Raw genomic sequence first — 24,455 nt, forward strand, 5'->3', positions numbered from 1 at the left:
AGAAATGTGCGTTCAAAATGTGTGCGTATGCCAATAGTGTGCGCGGGTAACAACATTCTGTTTACTAGAATGGTTTCAAATTTTTCATCATTAATTTAAAAAAGAGAGAACTAGAATCAATAATTGCCATCACTTTTGATGCGCTTTTTGTTGTTTCACGGACAATTTGTACTGAAATAAGCTTTCGAAAATTTATAGGGATATGTCCGTTCAAAATGTGTGCGTTTTTCAATAATTGTGCGCGGGTATCAAAAAATGGGTTTATATCTTTTATCATTATTTTAGAGAAAAGAGAACAAAAAACAATAATTCCCATCATCTTCGATGCGCTCTTTGTTGTTTCACGGACAATTTGTACTGAAATGAGCTTTCAAAAATTTATAAGGAAAAAATAATGTCCGTTCAAAATGTGTGCGTTTTTCAATAATTGTGCGTGGGTATCAAAAAATGGGTTTATATCTTATATCATTATTTTAGAGAAAAGAGAACTAAAATCAATAATTCCCATGACTTTCGATGCGCTCTTTGTTGTTTCACGAACAATTTGTAATGAAATGAGCTTTCGAAAATTTATTAGGAAATCTGAATTCAAAATGTGTGCGTTTGTTTATTAGTGTGCGCGAGGTTCAAAAGATTCTGTTTACTAAAATGTTTTATATTTTATATCATTATTATAGAGAAAAGAGAACAAAAATCAATAATTCTCATCTTTTTCGATGCGCTCTTTGTTGTTTCACGGACAATTTGTACTGAAATGGCCTTTCGAAAATTTATAGAGAGAGTTGTGCGTTCAAAATGTGTGCGTATGCCAATAGTGTGCGCGGGTAACAACATTCTGTTTACTAGAATGGTTTCAAATTTTTCATCATTAATTTAAAAAAGAGAGAACTAGAATCAATAATTGCCATCACTTTCGATGCGCTTTTTGTTGTTTCACGGACAATTTGTACTGAAATAAGCTTTCGAAAATTGATAGGAATATGTCCGTTCAAAATGTGTGCGTTTTTCAATAATTGTGCGCGGGTATCAAAAAATGGGTTTATATCTTTTATCATTATTTTAGAGAAAAGAGAACAAAAAACAATAATTCCCATCATCTTCGATGCGCTCTTTGTTGTTTCACGGACAATTTGTACTGAAATAATCTTTGGAAAATTTATAGGGAAATGTGCGTCCAAAATGTGTGCGCAAGTATCAAAATTCTGCTTACCATTTCTTACCATTATATCAGAGAAAAGAAAACTGTAATCAATAATTCCCAAATGTGCATTCAAAACAACTATAACAAGGCGGTAGCTAGAAAAGTTTGTTTTGCAAGCCTCAGATATTTCTTTGCTTCGGGGGCAGGCACTATTTTAACTTCTACGGAGTTCAAATTATTCTAAATTTGTTTAGAAAGGGCAAAAAAATCTGAATTGAGCTTTGTTGTGGCAATTGAATGTTTTCCTGTTGTCTCGGTACACTATAAAATCGGAATTTTAGTGCCACTAAGGAATTTTCTACAATATGCAGCTAAATGTCGGCAGTTCTTTCCCTGCTAGCAGAGGCCTCTTTTCTCTGTATTTCGCGAAATACAGACTCTGCTAGCAAGTAAGCCAGTTCCGGCATGTAGCCTGTTACTACTTGCCCAAGAACGAATTTCATCTTCTGCGACCATTGTTGCCAGTTCGATATCCTCGTCGTTTGCTTTGTCACCGAGATTTTCGCATTCCCCCCCCCCCCCCCTATTTTTCGCGTTTATTGGTAAGTATTCAGATCTTAAGCTTAAATTTGTAAATAATCGCCTGAATTAGACTGTAAATATGACCTTTGTGTCAGAGTTTTCTTTTCTCTCGAGGAAGTTTAAGCACCTTTCTGTGCCATATTTCCCCTTAAAGCCACACAACCCCCGGTTATGCAGTGTGGGCTCCGTGATACTCCAAGTGTACCCTGTCAGAAGTACTGAATAATAGTCTTAAACGTTGGCATATTTCGCGACTCTGTTTTAGTTCTCTATTAAAACTTCAAATGTGCGTTAACGGTGCAGCACGCTGATTCCTTTTTCTAATAATAACATGGTTGGTTTGTTTCTTGTGGTTCTATAGACCTCTATAGACCTTCTCATCAGTATTTGTAAAGCATAACAACAGGGGAGGCCCTTTTTAAAACATGATATTTATTTGTGTATTTGAGGTTGTGAATAAATAATGGCATCTATTAACGAAGAGGTATAAAGGAGTCATGTAAAGGAGTCGGTGCAACAACAACCTTAGTGATTTATAAGACTGTTTTTTCGATTTCGGTTACTATGCCGCATATCCTGACGAGCCCGGCGGCTCAAGCGCCGCCTTGCGTGACGTATTCTTGACGGCTGCGAGGGAGACTAAGCCTGCTTGCAGCTGGAAATAGTTCCATTATTACTATAACTATTTCCGGCTGCACGCAGGCTAGGGAGACTAGGTTTTGGGTAGTTTTGCTTTGCAATCAGGAGTTTTCGCGCTCATTCAATCGAAAGTATAAAGTAGAATGAGCAGCTATGAAATGCGTTGTACAGCAGAAGCCAATTTCAAAAAACCCGACCAACGGACTTTGAGAAAGTCTAGTGACACCCTAGCCAACTTTTCATAATCTTTATCACGGATTATTAGCTCACTTAAACTTTTTCTCCAACAATTCCTAAGTACAATATGGCATTCCCCTGGTCCTTCCGCCTTGGATTAACTTTTATATTAATCAATAGGCCAACTTTGATCCTCATGGCATTTGATGGCACTTTAATCAATTCAGCTCAAAAGATGAGCTACATCCACACGCCAAGTCATGAGCCGATGGACCCCCGGACCATCCCACAAATCCTAGATGACCAGGGGGGGGGAATATACCACAAGAGAAGCTGTTGTTCTCTATGATGACGATGGTGTTAGGGAACTTTGACTTACTCTGAGCTCTCCGTAAAGACGCTGAAATTAGCATGCTCATTTCACCGTCTTGGATGGAGGCCAGGAGACCGCGTGGTTCTGATGGCTTACAACAGCATTGAGTTTCTACTGTGCATGTACGCCATGGCGCGCATCGGAGTCAATGCACTCCTTGTTCCGATCGGAACCCGAGACGAGCAGCTTTTGACGATTCTTGACCGATAAGCTGTCGGGCCTTAATCGGACATACTGAAGCTAACAACACGTGCGTAGCAAGCGTAAGAAATGCAATGACTCGGGCGGATTCTAGCCACTCTGCCAATCTTATTTTCCTTGGCGCCAAGAGACTCGAAGATGCTAATGTCGTGTATTTTGATGATTTGCTACGACAAGATGAGTGTTCCAAAGTCCGTGAGGTCCGCCAAATCCAAGACAACGTAGGATTCGATGATGAAGCTCCTGTGATGTTCACTTCCGGTAGTACGGGGGTCCCAACAGCTGTCCAGTATTCACACCACGGAGCCATCATCACCGCAAGATGCGGGTTTCTGATTGGTTTGGACACAAAAGCTTAACCAATCACCGATTCGAATGTTAGAGTCTTCAAAACGATCGTCCATTTCACTGGGCAGGATCTTTGAGTTGGGGAATCATGGTATGTCTTACGACAGCCTCAACTCTCATCTGTCTTCCGACCCAGAAGACCGTGCGGGACGGAGACGCAGGATTCGTGCTCGGGATCCTGCAGAATGAGCGCGTCACGCATGCGCTGTTGGTGCCATATCTCGTTAGGGACATCCTAAATATGGGAACGACCCGGTTTGACCTCAGCACCCTTCAACTCAGCATGATAACAGGGCAGCCAATCAGTAAGAGTCTTATCGAAAACCTTCGCAACCTCTTGACCACGTGCACGGTTGCTACTGGTTACGGAATGACAGAAATGTACTCCAATGGTTTCCAAAATGGTTTCACGACACAGACATCTCTTCAGTGAATTACGGATTGAAAGTCCCACATGGAATAGAAGTGAAAGTAGTAAATGAAAATGGTATTCTCCTGCCGCGAGGCTCACCCGGCGAGATATACATCCGTGGGGCTGCACGTTGCCTTGGTTACCATAGGCATCCAGAATCATCCATCTTCACCTCGACCGACTGGATCAAAACAGGAGACATTGGAGTCATAACAGAGTCAAAACGACTGTGCATGTTTGGTCATAAGAGAGACATGATCAAAAGAGCCACCTCTAAGATCTTCCCAGCAGAAATCGAGAAAATCCTGACACAACACCCGGACCAGCGGTTGTTTGAGGAGCTCTGCGCATGCGTTATTCCTGGGCCGGGGCTCACTATGGCGAAGCTTGAGGCCTGGGAAGAGAGCCAGTGGAAGAAGTACGTGGATGTAACAGGTTTGACGCTCAAGCCCAGGTACAATACAGTCTACGGAACAGATGCTCATTTGCATAAGCCACTGTCCGGCGTCCTCGATTCCATGCGACGCCATTTTAAGTCATCGTTTCACACCAATTATATAACTTATCAAGCTTTCTACCTAGCTCAATGATAATAAACCCTAGCATGTACTTGAGCACAAACTTTGAAACATTTCAAAATTTAACGTGAGCAACTTTTCTAGCCGAATTGGTGGAAAAGAGCTTCTGAAGAAAATGCGACCGAACAGTGCATTTGGGTGTTTGAGTTAAAAGGCTGTTTTACTCAAAGTTTCTAAGCTGATCGCCAAACTTCGAAAATCATTCACATTAACATGATCATTTTTTAGAAATCGTGAAGATCGGACGTATTTGGTTCTTACCTTCACTAAAATTTATCGCATTGTTGTTCACAACAATTTCAATGGCGCATTACGCCTTTCTGGTCGTTTAAAGCTTCTATTTAAAATTATAAAATTAATTGTCATTGATGACCTCTTAGTTGGCTCACGGGGGTTTATCTTTAATCTAGCATACGGTTGATGTAACAAAGGCTGTCTGATTTGCAACCATAGCTAAAAATGGGTGTTCTAACTTTTTTTTTCACTAACCTTCTTGGAGCACTGCAACATGCACTGCGTGGTTTAAATTAGTTTTTAAACAAGAGAACTCTCTCAATTTTAACCGCTTTAACCTGACAAATAAGGGACTATGGGTCACATGACAGTTTGATAACTCTTGTCATAGAGAATTTATTTTGCAAGTATTTTTTGTTAATATCAATCATTGGTCATATGTTTACATTTTGATTCGATTGATTAAAAGCTGGTAAAACAACTTTCATAAATGAAGCAGCCAACACTATCGTATAAATAGCATTTTCCTTCTTCAGGTGGAGTACCAAAAGTAATGTTTCTAGCTTCAAAGAGACTTAAGAGGTATCTTTCGCTGATTTTCTAACCTCTCTCTCGGTGTCTTACCCCCATGATAATGCGAAGGGGAAATTTACAATGCCCGACAAATTAGCATAAAATCTCTAGGACGTGAATAAAATTATATTTTGAGCGTTTTATTCGTTTTCATTTTCTAAATTGTACCTAATCGTAAAGAGTAATGTTCACGCATAATGACAAAAATTTTATTTAGTCCAAATAAACAAAATTTGGGGGAAAAAAAACAACAACAAAAGTTTAATTTTAACGCAGTTGCCATGCTGGAATGCAGCGTCACTTGTTCATTTCATTCTTTTGCTATTTACGCACGCTTCTATGGCTAGAACAAAGATTTAGTCCAGACCTAGTGAATGACACACTTTTTAATTTATCCTCCTATTTTTTAACGCGTTAGGATCTGGAGCCCATCTTTCACACACCGAGAGTTTATTAGTTGGAGATTCATATATTGTACATGATTTTCATAAAACGAGTCTATGACAAGGTGTACCAAAAATGTTTTTAATTGGCTGTTGTTGCATGTCTATGCTATTAAAGGACTTATTGCTCTTAATAAAGGGTGCTACGGAAATCAAACCTCCCAGACAAATTCCTGAAGGAATTCTTACCAAACGTCCAATACAAACTTTCCAGCGATTTCCACGCCTTTTCGAGATATTTAGAATATAATTACACGCGTGCTTTGCGGCTTGGAGACGGTAAAACCATGAAAGCTCGTAATCGTTTCATATATTTATAACCAGGTGGAAATATGTGCTCAGAGTTCACTCAGATTAAGTAAAATAACAGTTTTAGCTATGCTGTGAGAATTTGTACATATGATTTTTTACGAAACTGTTACAAACTCATTCAAATGTACAATCTTTTTCTTTAAATACTGATTTATAGAAATTCAAGAAATGATTTTTTTGGGGCGTAACCGCTAACAGTCTAATGATGGGTAGTTTAGATGTGCAGGCGCAGACCCAGGATTGTCTGAGGGGGTTGCGCAGTCATAGGAATCGTATGGAAAATCATATAATTTGATGACCCACTTTTTGGCCAAGGGGGGGCGCGCGCACCCTGCGTACCTCCCTGTGTACGCGCCTCATGTGTTTTTATTCTTATACAAAACAACATCAATTCTTTCTTTGTTTTATTTATAATATGAGGTATGTTTTTGTACAAAATGTTAAGAGTGCATGGGGTAATGAGTAGCAGGGTAAAAAGGGTTTTTAGGCAAATTTTAACATTTGTGATATTATTTTTTTTAACAGAGAAATAAAACCAAATCAGTACTTATATTTACACATCCTCTCTATCCAGGGTTATCTCATTCTATGGTATGCTAAAAACAGTCAATGAAAACCCCCTCCACTTACGGCCAAATCATAGTTTCATGAATACCCAGAAATTAATATCTGTGTCTTGTCTAGAGATAGCACATAAATCTATTAGATGTTAGGGGCTACAAGAACAAAATAAATTGTAGTTTTATGCAGTCTTAGGACCATATCTGTTGCAATGCGAGTTACAAGAAAATTATGCGTGAAAAATTCCCTGTTAGCAACTTGCAATGTTGTATTGTTGCGTTGTGTTCAAGTTGAAAGAAAAGCATAAATTGGGTTCTTCTTTTCACAAATTGAAAGAAAAGTATCATGTTTCTGCAACCTGTAATTTTTTTATTCATGATTGTTACATTGCAAGTTGCAGAAAAAAAATTGCCTCGTTTAATATGGCCTTTAATTCTTGGAAATCTGGGCAGAAACTAGGAATTTGGCTGTAACTCATTTGCGTAACTTATAAGTTACTGGTGTACTATCCATAATGTTGGATCGAGAATTGTACCTGTTGTTACAGTAAGATGTATCATGTATACAGAAAGGGACCTGATGTAGTGTTCTTTTTTCTGTAACTAAGATCTCCCTGCTAGCTACAGAAAGGGACCTGATGTAGTGTTCTTTTTTCTGTAACTAAGAGCTCCCTGCTAGCTACAGAAAGGGACCTGATGTAGTGTTCTTTTTTCTGTAACTAAGAGCTCCCTGCTAGCTACAGAAAGGGACCTGATGTAGTGTTCTTTTTTCTGTAACTAAGAGCTCCCTGCTAGCTATGGAAAGGGACCTGATGTAGTGTTCTTTTTTCTGCAACTAAGAGCTCCCTGCTAGCTACAGAAAGGGAACTGATGTAGTGTTCTTTTTTCTGCAACTAAGAGCTCCCTGCTAGCTACAGAAAGGGACCTGATGTAGTGTTCTTTTTTCTATAATTAAGTGCTACCTGTTAGTTACTGAAAGGGACCTTATGTAGTGTTCTTTTTTCTAAAATTAAGTGCTCCCTGCTAGCTTGAAAGTGTACAGGATATTGTTGGTCTGATTGATCAAGCGGTTGGCACTCACATAGACAGCATCTGCCCTGATAATAAATAGAATAATTAGATTGATCACCAGTTACCAAATATTCATGTTTAGTCACCAACCACAAGTAAAAGCCTTCCACAATGTCACACTCAGGGCATCAAAATTAAAAAAAACATCACTCACTCAAAGGGTACTATTTGTTGTTATTTTTGGTTAAATTTGATTAAAATGAAAATACTTTAGAATAAACCACTCCCCCCCCCAAAAAAAAAAAAAAAACCCTGCAGCCTCTAAACAATGAATTAGAAAGCTGCAGAATATAACTCAAAGGATGACAGACAAACTGTAGAAACACTAAGGTCGTCTGTGCAGGCATGGAGAGAGCAGGGAAGAACAGGGAAGTAATCAAACACAGGGTTGAAGTCATTTATGTTGAATGTATTTCTCAGTATGGTTTTACCATCATTTTTAGTGTTAATGTTTCATAGGGGGCTGTTAACACACTTTCCAAATGTATATATTTATGCTTGGAACATCAGGTAAACCACTTTGTTTACAAAAAGGCATTTATCCAAAAAAAAAGGACTCAACGTTTTTTTATTTTGAAAAAGAGAAGCTGTTATCATCACATCAATTCCAACTCTGGAAGGGTATACTAACTTTCCATCCTTGAAGTACTGTTTAAGAGTGTCACTAAAACTCTTGGAATACTTCACAAATTCTTTCTTGTTGTGCTCGAGAACCTAAGAACAGATGATCATGTAAAAATAAGAATGGATGAAGTCTATCATATGGAGGTATAGGGGCAGACTAAGTATGGGTCTATAAAAAAACGGTTTAGTAGGACATAATCCTCACCTTCTTGTATTGCTGCATCTTGCCAACTGTCTGACAGTTTTTAAAAACCTCATTTACAGCATCAAGCAGCTCCTTTATTGCACTTGCAATGTCTCTGTAAATACGAAAATATTGTTTTCCAATCTATTGCACTTCCTGTATTCAATTTGGGGCCAGTTTGTGTATTGCTAAGTGACATATTAACTGAGAGATTTCTGCAACTTGGGTGGCATAAACAAAGGAAAACAACCCTTAAAATTTGCTAAATAAAAGTCAAGCAATAATATTTGCCTTACAAGAGAAAGTACCCCTGATATCTACTATAGACGATAAGGCTCCCAAATTACAATTTTTAAGCTACTGTCATTTTCCATGTTCTGCACAAATTAAAGTATTTTAAGCTACTGTTATCTGTGCAGAACATGAAAAATGAGAATTTTACTTACTTGATTGTTTGTAGAAATTTTGATCTGTCATTTATCTCTGATGGAATTTTTGATAGAATAGTCTTTAAATCTGAGGAAAAAATTATGCAAATCAAAAGAGTTGTTAAATCTCTGGTCATTTTGGGAGCTGGCTAAAATACTCAAGTTCATACTCTCAACTTATTGAAGACAATTTTATTTTACCTTTTATCTATTTTTTTCCCTATCCACTGTTCTCTTCATGGGTATGCCTGATATTACAGCCAACTCGTGAATGCAAATGTATTTTCCAAGTTATTTTCTTGTGTGCATAAAAGATATACAGGAGTGAAAAAAACATGAACACATCTAAGATGTTGAGAGTACATAAAAATGTCCTTATACCTTTTTTTCTTTTGGATGTCATGACACACCAAAAACAGTATAATTAATTATTATCATAAAAAATAAAAAATTGCGCTCTCAGTGGGAATCGCACCGCTAGACATAACGTGGCATTACTGAGTTGACCAGTAACTAATTATTTTTATTTCTTTTGGTATTGTAATGATCGAAAAGCCTTTTGCTAGCATGTCAACTTTCAGCATATTCTTCCCGGAAACAAAATAACGTGGCATTACTGAGTTGACCAGTAACTAATTATTTTTATTTCTTTTGGTATCGTAATGATCGAAAAGCCGTTTGCTAGCATGTCAACTTTCAGCATATTCTTTCCGGAAACAAAATAAAATACCCGTAATAACTGATCACGCTACTGTCATACAATGTGTTTTATATGCTTTCAACATTCTAGAAAAGTGCAAAATCGTTATTCGATGAATAAGGGGGGGGCCATGTGTTTGTACGAGTTTTGTTTTATATTTAGCTTAGTTGATTGGGAAGAATTGTGAAAAAAGTAGTTTGTGGAAATCTATCCTCTTCTATTTTGTCCTTCGAACAGAGGCTTTTTTCTTATTACCCTGCAACCAGAGACCCAGCGAACAGATCCTTTACCTTGTTTCTCAGGCTTAAAAGTCGCAGTTTTACTAGTCACTCTTCCAGCACAATTCTAACAAACGATGCAAAAACCCAGAGACGTGAATTGGCAAGTATTAAAAGAAAGAGAATTAACCCATTGACTCCTGGCTTTTTTGGAGCTGAATTTACAAAAAACAGACTGAAAACGGATACCTCCCCACTATTCTGAGTTTTATACAGCCCGTCAAAGTCAAACACAGCTGCACCTAGTCAGCGGTATCCAAGCTTTCAAACAGTGCTTTGCGGTCCCCACTTTTAATCCCTCGTCGTTGTGCTGAAAACAGCACAAGTTGATGGTTGCTTATATTTTTCATCAAAAAGACAGCTATGAGCATATTGGAGTGTCTCAGGACATCATGAAGTCTATTGGGGCATAATTGAGTGCTTTGCTTATGGATATTTGCAAGCAAAGGTGGATTCATGATGATTTTTTCTTGTTTGGCTTTGCCCGGATGAGAAAATAATTTTCTAATGAATCACCACAGCTCTCCTAAATGCTGTCTTTCCTGAAACCAAATTGATTCCAAAATTGTTTACACTGCTATTATGGGTCTGTATGACCTGGAATTGATTTGTTTGGCTTCGGGGTGAAAAGACTTATAAAAAACCATCTGACTTTGGGGAGAGGAGTGTTGACTGGCCCTCCCCTCGTGAATTTTCCCCTGGATCTCCCAGAATGCTTTGCAATACTTAAAGATATTTTCGTGGTTGTACAATCCTTCAAGGAATGGACATTGTGTTTTGAGGCCAAGGAAATGTACCTGGAGGATCAGAATAAAGGTATCTATTTGTGTCTTGAGCTGTGTTTGCTGATCTCTCTCCCTTGTGTAGTATTTTGAGCATTTTATTGAGAGGGGTGATTCTGCTTTTCTCTCCTTGTTCGATTTGAGATTTGTCAAAGAACCTGTGCTATTATTTGGCTTAAGAGTAGATGCCAACACCTTGGTTGGATGCATACCTGCAAGACCATTTATCCCTTAGACTGATGCCTGAGTATCTTCATCTTGTTGTGTTTATTTTGAATTTATGAATTTTTGGGGTTGTGGGTACTTCCCAAAGCCGGTACAGGCCGGTTGAGGGGTCAATGTGTCAAAAGCTTTGCTAGCATTTTACTTGTATTGTTTTCAAAATAACAATCGTAGAAGATCTATTGATGTTGGTGACGAAGGCGCATGCGCACGCTCAACCCACATGGAAGACTGTTCTGAAAATACTAGCTTACAGTATATATATTTTACGGCTATACAAACAAATGACTGTAGCGGTCGCAGGTCGATGCCAAAGCCATTTTATAGGACTAAGCTTTAACCGGAAGTTGAACACTGGAAAATTACAGGATGACCTAAGGATTGCTGTGTTGCAAAAGCACAGAAAGACCATAAAAAGTTTACGGATTAGTGATCCAATGATCCAGTGATGTAGTGACATCGGAGTCCTCACAATAACTTGTACATGCTTCGCATTCCCGAGTTAAGAGACTCTTTTAAGCCCCCCTTTTCAATTCATAATTGAATGTAAAAACATAAAGAAATAAATAACTGGAGAATCAGTTCAATCATTTGAAGTCCTTTCCTTAGGGACAGCACTGTCCATGACTTATAACTAGTGAAGTACCATCATTGCAGATTTTGAGATTTTGGGGTTTGAGTAGGTTGAGTTGTTAAGGCCTTGTCAAAGGTGAGATGGGCTTACCTCTTGCCTTCTTTGTTAGGTTCACAAATTCATGCTCTTCTCTATTTGTGTTGTATTCTGAAAAATATGATTAAAAAATCACATATGCGGCCTTGGTACTTTTGACATACACCCTGGTACTTTTGACATACACCCTGGTACTTTTGACATACACCCTGGTACTTTTGACATACACCCTGGTACTTTTGACATACACCCTGGTACTTTTGACATACACCCTGGTACTTTTGACATACACTAGCTGGGACAGTTCACCCAAGAACACAACCCACATATTTTCTTTGGAGTTAAAATGTAAACTGACCATGCCCTCCCCAGTATCAGCGTAAGCTACTTTATACTATTGTATAGGGGAGTAATTTATTATGTATTAAAGTATAAAATGAAAAGCTTGCCCTTATGCAACGAAAGCTGTCAGGACTAAAAATAGAAAGCTCCTACTCGTGAAATGAAGACCTTGAGCTCACAAAATGGTATGCTTTTAAGCTCAAGTTTGTTTTTCATGTTAACCATCACAAATAACAAAGACATATCTCACCATCTGTATTGTACCCTGCACAGCTCAAGAGGGCTTTGTTCATGTTGATACCATCTGATTCTAGGCAAGAAAGAAAGTAGGGTTAACTTAATTATAATGAATGTCCCCCTCCAGGAACATAGGGGTTTTTCTAGGGCCAGGTTTTTCTGTGAGATTGATTATTAGTAAGATTAGAGGTTATTAACCTTCTACACCAACCTTTCTTCATTATTCCACTGACAAGTTCTTGTGTGATACCTGGGTTTTCTTTCTCTGCCTGTAAAATATACAATATTAGGGAAAGAAGCACTTTTCACACTTCAACTAAAAAAAAAGCTGACTGTCAACAGTAAATACCATTGTATCTGATAAGCAATAGGACCACCTGGTTAGGTTATAATCTAGACTAGCAGTGGCAGAAGACAAATCTCATTACAGCAACTTGCTAAAATTAAGCAAATTACTGTAATGTTTGTCAGATGTTTTTTGTTTTGTCAAGCCAATTTCTCTTATATACCATACAAAAGGCGCGCAGGCAGAGATTTAGTCCAGTCTATCCATTATCCTTAGTATTTTACCTGATGAAATGCCTTCTGGATTTTCTTGACTGTATCATCATCGTATTCTTTGGAGAGCTGACAAGTTACAGGATTCGAAAATAGCAAACATTCAATAGAAATATGTGGAAAATACACTATTTTATCCTAAATCGAATTAAAACTAGCTCATACTTGAAAAATTCATGCTCATCAAACCAAACTGCATTAACACGCTTAATGTTTCTCTAATAAAGACTGTTATTTCCTTAAGGTAACATTTTAATGAAGAAGAAGCAACGAAAAAACCATCAACAACAACAGATCAGCAAACTGTCCTCAAGTCGGCATACCTCATCGAGAACTGGTCTGATTATAACACTAAGGGCCAGGTTAGGTATTAGGGTTCCTTCTTCAAACTCGGTTGCCATTTTCGTGTTCTATTTTTTTTTTATCTAACTTGAAATAAACGTAGTTAAATAATGATTTCTCTTCAAAACTTCCCTTGGGATTCCATCTCTCTATTTTCCTGGTGCTCCCGCGGTACAGAGATCAGCGGCTGCTGTGCCATGCGCATGCGCGGGGCTGTCTGGCGCGCGCCATATTGGAATTCCACTGGAGTTTCTCTGATAAACTTTTTCACATTCAGAGCAACTTCCACCCCTAAAAATGCGCCTTAAAAAGTTCTTGCTGCGTTATTATCCGCCTGGTAAGTAGTGCTTTGTTGTGCAATGATTTTTATAGACCTTGCTTGGGATAAATTATTTTTGTTGTTGGGTGCTCTAGCACCGGTAAACAAACACAACCACAAATTTGAAGGGATTCGTTTTCTGTCCAGGCGTATTCTGACTGAATATCAGCGAATATGATTTTGTTATGTATATATTTTTTTCTGTTGGTATCGGGGTTGAATTTTTAAAAGGCTGTTGTGTAAGTGTTTAAAGTTTTTGGTGTTAATGATTCCCGCTGCCATCTATCCCATTTAGACGCTAAACAGTAACTGTTCCACTGTAACCAAGCGAATGCAGTCATAGTATCTAAGGTTAAAGGAAATCATTTTGGTGGTTTGGCTTACTGTCTACCCTGGACATAGTGCCTGTTTTTTGTAGGATGAATTTATTTTTGTAATTTCCTAACCCATATTGTCTATACTTCTTACTTCTGATCAGTAAAATGGTAAATGTCTTGTTTGGATTGTTTTGTTATAAACAAGATTATTTCCCCTGAAGTATGCACTTCTCAAAATTGTAATATAAGAATTCATATATATATTTTCTTGGATTATGCCAACCAGTAACCCTAACTCTAGACTTTCTAGTTTCAGTAATATATGTCAATGCCAAAGAGGACATAGTAAAACCACTGTATGTTGGAAAATGACAGTAAATGCCGCTTTACTAAAACTTTTCTTTATCTTGTACTTAAGGGCTCTCATAAATTAAAAAAAATCCAAAATTTTGAGAAAACTTCCGAAGGGGGAGGGGGTAAAGGGCTAACTTAGAAAAGAAAAGATGATTCATGTATTGTTTGTAAATATTGTGCCAAATTATAAGTTGAGTCGTGTCATTCCAAAAAAAAAAAGTTGATAGGGGTTTGGGTTGGGGGGGTTCACCTCTTTCCAGTTTTTCTAGGAATTTTTGAATTTTTTAAACTTTACAAGATCTCTTAACAAACTCATATGTTTATTTTACACTACTATATGTGTGTTGTATGTTATTTGGTTTATGCAAACACTAGATATGAAATATTAGTTTTTGTTTGTTTTCAGGGATTATTCTTGAGTATGAACAGTCAGGTGTTTTGAAAACCAAGTCTATTGATCTTCTTGATTTGAAACCAAGGTATGAAATTAAGGACTTGGGCTTGATCTTCTTGACTTGAAATCAAGGTATAAAATTAAGGAGCTCAACATACCTGGGACCAGTTCCTGGAAAGCAGGTTAGCTCTAGCCCAGGGATAAATTAATTTATCTTGACATTTGATTGGATAAAAGGGGCATTTATTCCTGTTTTAGTGTTAACTTGCTTTCTAGGAACCCAGCCCTGATATTTCCCCACTATAATATAGAAAACAAAACTCATACTTAAAGGTGCAGTTTTCAATTCTTTCCTGCACGTTTCAATTACAATATATATATATGTAATTTATATTTCACAGCACTGACGTGGATGCTATACTGGATGATATATCCGCTAAAGAGCCCCTAATTACCCCTGCAAGACTGGACCAAGTGCGCAAACTCATTATCCGTATCCTTTGAATTTTGGAGCAATGTGATGACAATACCAACACAGAGAAGCTTGAAATTATGACCATGTTTGTTTTAATTAAATATAATTCTTATGTCAAAGAGGTCTAGTTAAAAACAGTTATAATTTAGCAACTAACCATGCTGATATTAATATAATTTCTCTATATTTTCTCAACCAAATAAATTTATTTTGATATTAAGTATGAATTAATTATGAAGATCAGAGATTTTACTTGCATGCCAGGTTTTCAAATTTATGGTTAGTTTTTTTTTTTTTTGGGGGGGGGGGGGGGTTTGGTACATGTTGGGGATTGGAAATATGTTCCTTAACAGTTTTATCAGGTCTTCAAGAAAAACAAATTGAAACAGATGATAGACATTTCTACCTTTTTAAGGTATGGATATGGTATGATGCTAATGAACATGAAGTACATGTTTCTCATTTGTTTCTCCATACTTAAAAACTACATCCTGATCTATGTTATTTCTATTTCTTCTACAGATTCTCAGAGCTCATATTCTACCACTAACCAATGTTGCCTTCAACAAGTCTGGAACAAGGTTGGTATAGGGAATTTAAATCCTGTTTCTACTGTTTATTTAAGTGTCTTCCAAGACCTTGTTTTGTTTTTGTAGTTTTATCACAGGGGTCTATGACTGGGCTTGGCTTGTTCACAATGTCTTTAATTCCCCACCCATATCTAGAGTGCATGTCTAAGGATGTTTCATGAGTTTGTTTTGTTTATGTAGTTTTATCACAGGGGGCTTGTGACATAAGTTTACAATGTCTTCATTAAAAGCCCAAACCATGTCAGGGATGTTCAGTAACCCTGTGTTGTTGTTTAGATTTATCGTAGAGGGCATATTTAAGCTAAATTCATTGTTGCGCGACCTCAGCGATCCAAGATTCTTGTCTTGTTTGGGAATAGAGCGTAGTCAATCAAACCTTTGGGGGCGGGTTTATGCAAAATCATATGCAGTTCAAGTTGAACCATGAAATTAGCTGTAGTAGGGCGTGGCTTTAGTTTTCTTAGGGATGTTCCATGGCTTTGTTTTGTTTGTGTTGTTTTATCACAGGGGGTATATACAGAATGGTGTGACATAAGTTTACAATGTCTTATGTCTTGTTAAAAGCCCACCCATGTCTTAGGGATGCTCCATGACCTTGTTTTGTTTGTGTAGTTTTATCACAGGGAGCTATGATAGGACTTGTAAAGTATGGGACACTGCCTCTGGTGAGGAGACCTTGACGCTTGAAGGACACAAAAATGTGGTATATGCCATAGCATTCAACAACCCATATGGGTAAGGAACTAGAAAATTTTTTCAATGATTATATAATTTTTATATAATTTTATTATTTTTGCCTGAAATTTTGTAATCTGAAGTCTTGTAATCTTTAGTACACACTCAACACTCAATATGTCTGGTAATGTCTAGTACAACTGTCTATTATCCATGCTTAGAGCCATTGCTTACTCAAAGGGGTGCGGGAGGGGTGGTTGTAGTGTTCCTAATAAGGGGCAGAGATGGTGAAAGGGAGGTCTATCTATTGTTTGCAATTATATGAGCCCCCCTTTTATTATTTTGTACACAAGGCACTTGTGATCTGGTAACAGGGCCAGGAGTTTAGGATATCAGACCATGCTAGAGCCAAATCACATGATTTTATAGAAGGATGCTAGTCATCGATTTTAAATTTTCTTTTTAATTTTATGGACACTTTGTATAACAGACAAATAAAGATCCAATTTTCCAATCTTTACAAAATAACAGTAATTATTACTGATTCAAGAATAAAAAGAAATAATCTTTTTTCATATTACATTGTTTTCTTCTTTTTTCTTTGCATTTAGTGACAAGATAGCAACTGGATCCTTTGACAAGACCTGCAAGGTATAGTACACTACTCATTGATGCTGGCAAAGCTCTACTCCAATAAGACTTCCAAACAGCGAATTTTTCAAAGGAGGTTGCAAACTCTTACTGAATTTTTGTGCCAATGAACTCTTATAACTTAAAGAGTCAATCAGCCCCATTTGGAAATACTACAGTCAAGTTAGAGAGAACCTAAAATTGCTATCCATGATTGAAATTATCTCAGAGTAACTTGTTAAATTAACTGTGGAAATGGGTGTTATGTGCAGAAGCATAAAATGGTTTATTAAATTTTTATCTTTATTATATGAATTTTTGTCAGATCTTACTCTTACTATCTTTTTTCCCTTTTTCTAGCTATGGAATGCTGAGACTGGAAAGTGTTATCACACTTACAGAGGACACTCTGCTGAAATTGTAAGTGAAGTACATTTTAGATCCATGCCCCGTGTGGTCCAGAAAACCAACCTTACTCGATATAATCTCAAAGGGTACAGGGACCCTCTACTGGCCCTGTAACAAGCAGTAGGCAATCATAGTGTATGGAGGGGTGTGGTGAAGAGGCTGCAAGATGATTATAATTACAATTTTATACATTTTTTAAATTATGATTTGAAAGAGAAAAGAACAGTTAAACGACGAATGGCTTAATTACTGCACTTTTATCACTGAATTTGTCAATAAATTTGAGGTATGGTTATTATCATTTCCAGGTCTGCTTAGCATTTAACCCTCAAAGTACTGTCATAGCCACTGGAAGCATGGACACAACTGCTAAACTCTGGGATGTCCAGACTGGAGCAGAAATCTCTACACTTTCTGTAAGTAGAATAGCAGGTTTTCTAAAAGGATGCAAAATATAGCTTTTACTGTAGTCATCAAGAGAAAAGATGAATTTGGAAATAGCTATGGTTATGATATAAAATCATTTGACTGTACACAGCAGAAATAAATTAGTGAATTACACTCCTTAATTTTTACAGGGTCATTCAGCAGAGATTATTTCCTGTGCATTCAACTCTACTGGTACCCAGCTACTGACAGGGTCTTTTGACCACACTGTTAGTGTTTGGGACACACGTAGTGGAAGGTAGAGTTCATAAGCCTGTATAAATGCTCCCTTTCTTTCATGTATAAGTTTGACAAGGGTTGTTACTTATTTTAGTAGCTGTTTATATAATACATAGCAATAACAGGCCTCCTACTTCAGTCCAAAGTAATGCTAACACAGTGCCGTAGCAGGCTTTGAAATATTACGGGGGGGGGGGGGGGGGCACAATACAGAAATGTTAAAAAAATATTTGGGTGCTCAGTCATGCCCCTTCTGGTCATTTTCTTATTGTTTTTGTGAATATTGGGGGGACACATACCCCTAGTACCCCACCAACTGCTACGGCCTTGTCACATGCTCAGATGTGCAGTTGTCTATGCAGGTGTTCCACATTTCCATTGCAAAAAAATTAAAGAACGCACCAGATTCTCAAGCATGTAATTTGATAGCCTGATATCATTGCCTGATAGAGTTTTCTGTTTCAGACGTGTGCATACTTTAATTGGTCACAGAGGAGAGATTTCCAATGCGCAGTTCAACTTCGACTGTTCCTTTATTGTCACTGGATCAATGGTAAGGGCTCAGGTGCAAATAAACTTTTATGAACCTCATCTACTGTTTTGTGCCTTTAAACTCTTTCGACCAACTTAATGTGAAAATTTAGCTTGATGCCTGATTGTGGCAATCCTTGAAGACCGGAGCATCCCTCTAAACTGTTTTTTTCTTGGCACATGTTTATCAATTCTGGTTATTTCTCCAGGATAAAACATGTAAGATATGGGACGCAGGGACTGGTAAATGCATAGGAACATTGAGGTAACTTGCCTTTTCTACCACACTTTAACCTGTCAAGTCCTATAGGTTGTAAAGATGTTCCTTCGAAATACAGCATATCTCTTTTCTTCAACCTTCATGTGTTCTTTTTAACCCATTCACTCCGTCAGGGGCCATGATGATGAAGTACTAGACGTGGCATTTGACTATACAGGCCAACTGATTGCTACTGCTTCAGCTGATGGTAAGTGTTTTGTTTGCCAAAGATGAATTGGCTAAAAGTAGCATGGCCAGGATTTGCTGAAGAAGGCCTCTGTACAGACAGATGGGGTGTACACGCCCAGCCCTTCGCTATGTAGCTTAGTAGCAGTGCCTTTTGAAATGTGGTATTTGAGAATGACTGTGTGTGTTTGTCAATAGTTGAAATTTCAACAAGTAAAGTCCGAAACGTTGGAATCTTTCGACTCCTGTTCTGTCTGTTTTCCCTATACTGATTTGGGATTTGTTCATGAGTAATTATTTTGTAACAGTTAATTTTTTTTTCTGGGCTGGGGTTTTAAACACAGTGCATTTTTTAATTGTTGACTTGGTATAATTTACAGTATTCTGTGATGTTTAATGTTTAGGAGTGACTCTTTTATAACTCTTTTGTGACCCTTGTCACAGGCACCGGACGTGTGTACAATGCGCTGACACACCACTGCCTGTCCAAACTAGAGGGTCATGAGGGAGAGATATCAAAGGTACATCATGACACCTTTCCCACTTGCACACAAACCAGACATGATTAGAATCAGTTGATCTGGAATGAATTGATTGGGTTGGTCACCAGAATGGTCGCCAGGGTAATCTTGATTGATCACCCAAATGATCACCAGGACAACCCTATGATCACCAAAACGATCTGAATTAAAGGGGCAGTGTCATGGTAAGAGATTTGCAAGAGCTCTCCGGCCCGGACACAATGAATTTCAGCAAAATTCCAATATATTGACTTATGAGCCTTTGTTATACATGTGGCAGACTTAAATTCAAAGGAAATGACCACAAACGGTCAATAAACATAATTTTCAATAAAATATTGCATATTATTTTAACAAGGCATTGGCAGCTTTAAGTTCAACTGTTGGTAGACAATTAAAAGCCTACAGTAAACACTGACTCCAAACATGCGCAGTACTATGACGCTGCCCCTTTAATCACCAAAACGATTACTAGAATGACCGGAATGATTATTAGAATCATATTCTCGGATCTGTCTATAACTGATGTTTTATTCTTTGTCACAGATCACGTTTAACGCACAGGGTACTCGCCTGCTCACCGCTAGTAGCGACAAAACCGCACGACTCTGGGACCCCAACACGGGGAAATGCTTGCAGGTTAGGAAACACTTTCTGCTTTTGTATATGACGTCGTTTATTATTTAGAATAATAAAAAAAAATTAAGGTTTACAAAAACAACCAATTCTGACAAAACAAAATATAAAGATGTGAACATGTATATCCGGTCATGTATTTTTCTTTCTCATCGCCGATCTTGATCAGTCGTTTTTTTTCCGTTTATACAGTGTAACCCCGTTAACTTAACCCCCCCCCCCCCCCCCCGAAGAAAGTTGAATGAGCTCGTATTATCCTATTGAAATCCCAAAAATTGGTCTTTAGGGAACTTGAAGCCAGTTCGATTGAGCCCGAGCGGGGAAGTCGAGTTATCCGAATTCGAGTTATCGGAGAACTTAAATGCGATTATATAACAGATGATGCGCATGCCTTTCTTGATTGTGTTCTTTTCTGTTCAATGCCTACCGGGAGCAGGTTCTTGAGGGTCATACAGACGAAATCTTCAGCTGTGCTTTCAACTACGATGGCGACATCATAATTACAGGTAGACAACCCGTATGGCCTTTGATAACTTTGGCACGAATTTAATCCATGATACACCAGACCTTTAAGTAATTCATTAACGATTTCTTCAAGATGGAAAGACGCGTTTTTCCATTTCAGTTTCGTTTTTTATTTTGTTCTGCAGGAAGTAAAGACAACACTTGCCGATTATGGAGATAATGAGATATTATAAAATGGTGATGTTGAAGAAGATGATAATGATGACGGCAAGCAATTCACGAACGGAACAAGCTACTTATCTCCGCTAGTTGAATAGACATATGGGATCCCGCAATCTACGGGTCACACCCGAACTGTCGCGCGTGCACTCCAGACAAATCAGGCTTTTACAAAGCAACCCTGAGCCCGCCATAAGTAATTGCGGTCATGCGCGTCCAGCATTCAAAATCGGGCATCGATGTTCTTGTTTCCACATCTCCTTCGGCGTAATTTGATCCGCGCGATTTACTAACGAGAAGTATTTAATTCCCTGGGACCTAATGGTGAACATGGATACGTTGGGTTAGATTGGCGAACTGCATGTGAACGCTGCTTGAGACAGTGCTGTCTAAATGCGTTATAGAAAAAAAAACCTTTGTATAATTCTATATTATTATATTTTAATTACAAAAATTAAACTAGAGTTCTATGATTAATTGCGTGCTTGGTGAGCCAGTAAGTTGACACCAATAAAAGCCAGGTCACGTGATGCGAGGCGTGACGAGCATGGGAACCTGAAAACAACCAATGTACTTATGAGCAGGGAATTATTATCCCCTCCCCTCCCTTACACAAAACAAGCGTGAGAGCTTGGGGGCCCCTGTGGTGAGCGAATAACGAATCTTACCCGATCGTGCTCGCGGTTCAGCCTTAGACGGATCAGCGGTCGTAACAGGTTCCCTCGTATTGTTCAATGACTGTGATGTCTTGCTGTATGACGGAGATGTCGGAATCACTGCAAAGTACCAGGAATACCTAATCGCGACCGTGGCCCTGTCACTAGTTACTAACCAGGCGCGAACACTTGGCCGCCGAAAAATTGGTCATTTCTTATTGAAGGATCATCAAATACTACTTTTCCCATATCATACCTATGCCCCACATTCCCCATCCAATCCTGGTACGAGCCTGCTAACTGGCTATAATGACGTCTCTGACAGTCATAGTATTGGTGTAGGAGGGAGTAGCACATTTGACGGGCTTTCCCCTCGTTGGCACGAATGGCCCCTAGGATTGGTATTAGTATCGTACATGCTAGCCTACGTGTAGCCGCTGACTCGCGAGATCCTTTCTCGAGTCAGCGGCTACAGGTAGGCTACGTACATGCGTGTGCTGTTTTGTGATACTTCTTCTACTTTAGAAATAAAATCTTACCTAGATTAGCAGTGTCTTCGAACGCACAAGGCGCTTTGTCCCAGTCCACGGGGTACAGGCGTCCACTACTAGAAACGCCTGCCACTTTATAACAATAAACCTCCCCTGGCTCCAAACCAGTCACCACTGCACTCCCAACTTTACCATGAGGCACTGTCACGTTTTCGTAGCCCAGTTGACAGCTCTGTTTGTAAAGCACGGCGATTGTAACGATTGTAGAGATGTTGTATTCTGGGAAAGACCACGTGACATGCACTGACGTATTGCTGGTGATGGTGATATTCAGGATTCTCGGAAATATGGACTTTGCTCCTAAAAAATGATATTTAAAGGCAGGCCTCTTATTTGAGAGGAAACGGGGAGCTAGCGTTATGGTGGTCAAGCTTAAACAAAGGGACCGACTATTTGATATCTGAAGGGGAGGTAACAGATTTCTTTGCCTCCCATATATTTTTTTGGCCACTAAGTTCAGCGGCGTAACCAGGATTTTTTTATAGGGGGGGGGGGGGTAAAAAGGACTTTCAATGCATTTTCTCCTGTAGTTTACATAACATCTCATACATTTACTGTATTTTTGGCTGCTAAAAGGTGTGCAGAAATTTTGGCCTTTCTTTTAATTTCTTATCCCGTTGTAACAGGAACAAATTTTACCCCCTTCACTATTTAGATGATCTTCAACTGACATATTTAACTTTCTATTAATATTCATAAAAATGTTGACCAATTCCATAGAGTGGTTTTCAAAAACCCGTGAAATACTATTTAGTTTGTTTAGTACTATTACACTGTAATGTCTTGCTTCTCTTTTGTTCTGGCTTCACTATTACATTTTAACAACTACATAATGGTGCAAGGTTTTTTGAAAACCACTCTATCTCAAATTAAAACATATTGTCATATAAAACATCTTTCAACTTCCCTTGACATGAAAAAGTATTATGGCGGGATATCGTGGATACTAGAAAGCCATTCAAGTGCTTTAATTAATGGATACCAAAATTGATCCATGAAATTTACTCTATTATGTCACCATATTTTGTTCAAGACACGGTTACGGTTCACTTCCCTCACTTGTTGATCAAAACCCATAAACATATTAACAGTCTGAATACCTTTCCTAAGCTTGCATTTCCGCTAAAATAAGATGGGCCAATAATCCTCTACCAAAATGCAAACAGGAAACAACCGCTGAATCAAGCGAGACATACGTATACCTGTTGCTGTTAGCCAGAGATATGCTGCAGCAGAAATAACGAATGCTAATCCTTGCATTTCACTGTTTTTTTACCCTCAGAATCGCTGCTTTTCGCCATTTTGTAGTGAGTTGTTGGGATAAAATTTCCGTTTAGACATGGCGTCGTTGACAACAAATAAATTTTGAGCAGAGGTCAAAGGCAGCGAATGTTTGACGATCTTTTGGCGTCTGTTGGAATAGTGTCTACTTCTGGAGATGATTTCTCCTTAGGGGGCTTTAATCTGAGCGTATAAAATAACACAGGTATCCCAAACTTAACATCACGTCACTTGAGGATGATGATCTGTAATTGTTACCAGTTTACTTCCGGTCGATTATGCAAAAATCTCCGATGATTTTTAACGGAATTTTTTTTTTAAAATTGTACAAGGAGTGGGTCTATTGAAAGTTTCTTCGATGATGTGACTTACAATCTAGGGAAGTGGCCCGTTGAATAGCACGGATTCTAATCGATTCTTTTGTCTGTTTTCCGGTGAGGTTTTCGTCGGCCCTCCAGAACGAGAGCCTCGGAGAGTTTGGAATTGTAAAGGACGTCATAAAATGCTTCTAAACTTAAAAAAATTCTAAGGGACCCTCTTTATATTAGCCTCCCTCGCAGGCGTTTTTTTTTGCCTAAAAACGCCTGCGTGGGAGGCTATCTTTATACAGCTATTTCAATAAACGTTGTAAAAGAGCGCTCTGCCGCAAGCGCCCATACAGCGAGAAAGTATGGGTAATATATGTTGTTTCAAGCTCTGCCATCCTTCACCGCCGACACGAACTTCGTTGAACGCTATCAGAATGGCAGTGAAATCTGATAATTTTCTAAATAAGAGCAGGTTTGGCACCTATCCCGTAAGAGGTGTCAAACGGTGACTCCGACCCAAAAAGCTTTCAAACTTTCTCAATTTTAAACTAGTTTAGATAAAATTCACTCGTTTATGTGTTATATATATACATGTATATGAAACGTGAAAACTCCAAGTTCCGTGGTGTAGCGCTGTAAACTGTGCGCTGAACACTAGACTATCCTTGTTCGCTACATGTATAAATGAATATTCCCCCCAAAAAAACTATTGTAAAACCTAGAATCTTATTTCTAGTATAGCGAACAAGGATAGTCTTGTTTTCAGCGCACAATTTACAGCGCTACACCATGGAACTTGGAGTTTTCACGTTGTCGTTTGAAAAAAAAAAACGGCTGAAGTGTATCAAACATAATCCATTTCAGAGTTTATTTCACGTCTGGCTCTTTTAATTCTCAATTGTTTTCTGCCGTCGGCGTTGCTGTCCCTATTTTTATTTTTTTTTACGCGGCACATAGAAAGAAATGCCGCAGTGTATTCGATAGATAATGCAAGAAACTTTAC

General features: G+C 38.3%; 4 protein-coding genes across 5 annotated transcripts; 2 read left to right on the top strand and 2 right to left on the bottom strand.

Moving 5' to 3' along the window:
• Nucleotides 1-3,187: 3,187 nt before the first annotated feature.
• Nucleotides 3,188-4,602, top strand: LOC116605460 (medium-chain acyl-CoA ligase ACSF2, mitochondrial). Its single transcript, XM_048732450.1, has 4 exons — nt 3,188-3,452; nt 3,569-3,766; nt 3,880-4,327; nt 4,536-4,602. Exons 1-4 carry the CDS (start codon nt 3,188-3,190, stop codon nt 4,600-4,602), a joined length of 978 nt encoding a protein of 325 aa, XP_048588407.1.
• Nucleotides 4,603-6,400: 1,798 nt separating this feature from the next.
• On the bottom strand, nt 6,401-13,194 carry LOC5506215 (programmed cell death protein 10). 2 transcript variants are annotated; one of them, XR_007313715.1, is made up of 10 exons: nt 12,993-13,194; nt 12,682-12,738; nt 12,323-12,380; nt 12,125-12,184; nt 11,587-11,643; nt 8,899-8,968; nt 8,474-8,567; nt 8,276-8,358; nt 7,209-7,670; nt 6,499-7,150 (listed from the first exon to the last, which is right to left on the bottom strand). XR_007313715.1 is itself a non-coding variant. In XM_001626888.3 (9 exons), exons 1-9 carry the CDS (start codon nt 13,068-13,070, stop codon nt 7,583-7,585), a joined length of 645 nt encoding a protein of 214 aa, XP_001626938.2. In that variant the 5' UTR covers nt 13,071-13,194; the 3' UTR covers nt 6,401-7,582. The 2 variants fall into 2 exon arrangements, 1 of the variants encoding a protein (XP_001626938.2); XM_001626888.3 differs by having other exon boundaries at nt 6,401-7,670.
• Nucleotides 13,195-13,199: 5 nt separating this feature from the next.
• On the top strand, nt 13,200-21,133 carry LOC5506213 (dynein assembly factor with WDR repeat domains 1). The gene is made up of 17 exons (XM_032374586.2): nt 13,200-13,348; nt 14,408-14,480; nt 14,797-14,888; nt 15,233-15,285; nt 15,393-15,451; nt 16,073-16,195; nt 16,747-16,786; nt 17,126-17,185; nt 17,482-17,589; nt 17,752-17,858; nt 18,305-18,392; nt 18,580-18,635; nt 18,764-18,837; nt 19,260-19,336; nt 19,883-19,975; nt 20,409-20,478; nt 20,623-21,133. The coding sequence occupies exons 1-17, from the start codon at nt 13,309-13,311 to the stop codon at nt 20,655-20,657; spliced, it is 1,248 nt and encodes a 415-aa protein (XP_032230477.1). The 5' UTR covers nt 13,200-13,308; the 3' UTR covers nt 20,658-21,133.
• Nucleotides 20,584-23,329, bottom strand: LOC116614019. The gene is made up of 4 exons (XM_048732569.1): nt 23,066-23,329; nt 21,852-22,163; nt 21,325-21,432; nt 20,584-21,211 (listed from the first exon to the last, which is right to left on the bottom strand). The coding sequence occupies exons 1-4, from the start codon at nt 23,121-23,123 to the stop codon at nt 21,111-21,113; spliced, it is 579 nt and encodes a 192-aa protein (XP_048588526.1). The 5' UTR covers nt 23,124-23,329; the 3' UTR covers nt 20,584-21,110.
• Nucleotides 23,330-24,455: the final 1,126 nt, after the last annotated feature.

This window comes from Nematostella vectensis, chromosome 9 (assembly GCF_932526225.1).
Source record: "Nematostella vectensis chromosome 9, jaNemVect1.1, whole genome shotgun sequence".
NCBI lineage: Eukaryota > Metazoa > Cnidaria > Anthozoa > Actiniaria > Edwardsiidae > Nematostella > Nematostella vectensis.

Coding starts and splice junctions, on each gene's coding strand:
- LOC116605460 (XM_048732450.1), top strand. CDS start 3,188: ATGACTCGGGCGGATTCTAGCCACTCTGCCAATCTTATTTTCCTTGGC. Junction 3,453..3,568: donor AAGATGCGGGTTTCTGATTG/GTTTGGACACAA, acceptor GTCTTACGACAG/CCTCAACTCTCATCTGTCTT. Junction 4,328..4,535: donor GGTTTGACGCTCAAGCCCAG/GTACAATACAGT, acceptor CAACTTTTCTAG/CCGAATTGGTGGAAAAGAGC.
- LOC5506215 (XM_001626888.3), bottom strand. CDS start 13,070: ATGGCAACCGAGTTTGAAGAAGGAACCCTAATACCTAACCTGGCCCTT. Junction 11,644..12,124: donor TGCAGGGTACAATACAGATG/GTGAGATATGTC, acceptor CATATTTTTCAG/AATACAACACAAATAGAGAA. Junction 8,359..8,473: donor AGATGCAGCAATACAAGAAG/GTGAGGATTATG, acceptor ATCTGTTCTTAG/GTTCTCGAGCACAACAAGAA.
- LOC5506213 (XM_032374586.2), top strand. CDS start 13,309: ATGCGCCTTAAAAAGTTCTTGCTGCGTTATTATCCGCCTG. Junction 16,787..17,125: donor CCTTTGACAAGACCTGCAAG/GTATAGTACACT, acceptor CCCTTTTTCTAG/CTATGGAATGCTGAGACTGG. Junction 19,337..19,882: donor ATGAGGGAGAGATATCAAAG/GTACATCATGAC, acceptor TCTTTGTCACAG/ATCACGTTTAACGCACAGGG.
- LOC116614019 (XM_048732569.1), bottom strand. CDS start 23,123: ATGCAAGGATTAGCATTCGTTATTTCTGCTGCAGCATATCTCTGGCTA. Junction 22,164..23,065: donor TCTCTGGCTAACAGCAACAG/GTATACGTATGT, acceptor ATCATTTTTTAG/GAGCAAAGTCCATATTTCCG. Junction 21,433..21,851: donor CGAAGACACTGCTAATCTAG/GTAAGATTTTAT, acceptor GGTACTTTGCAG/TGATTCCGACATCTCCGTCA.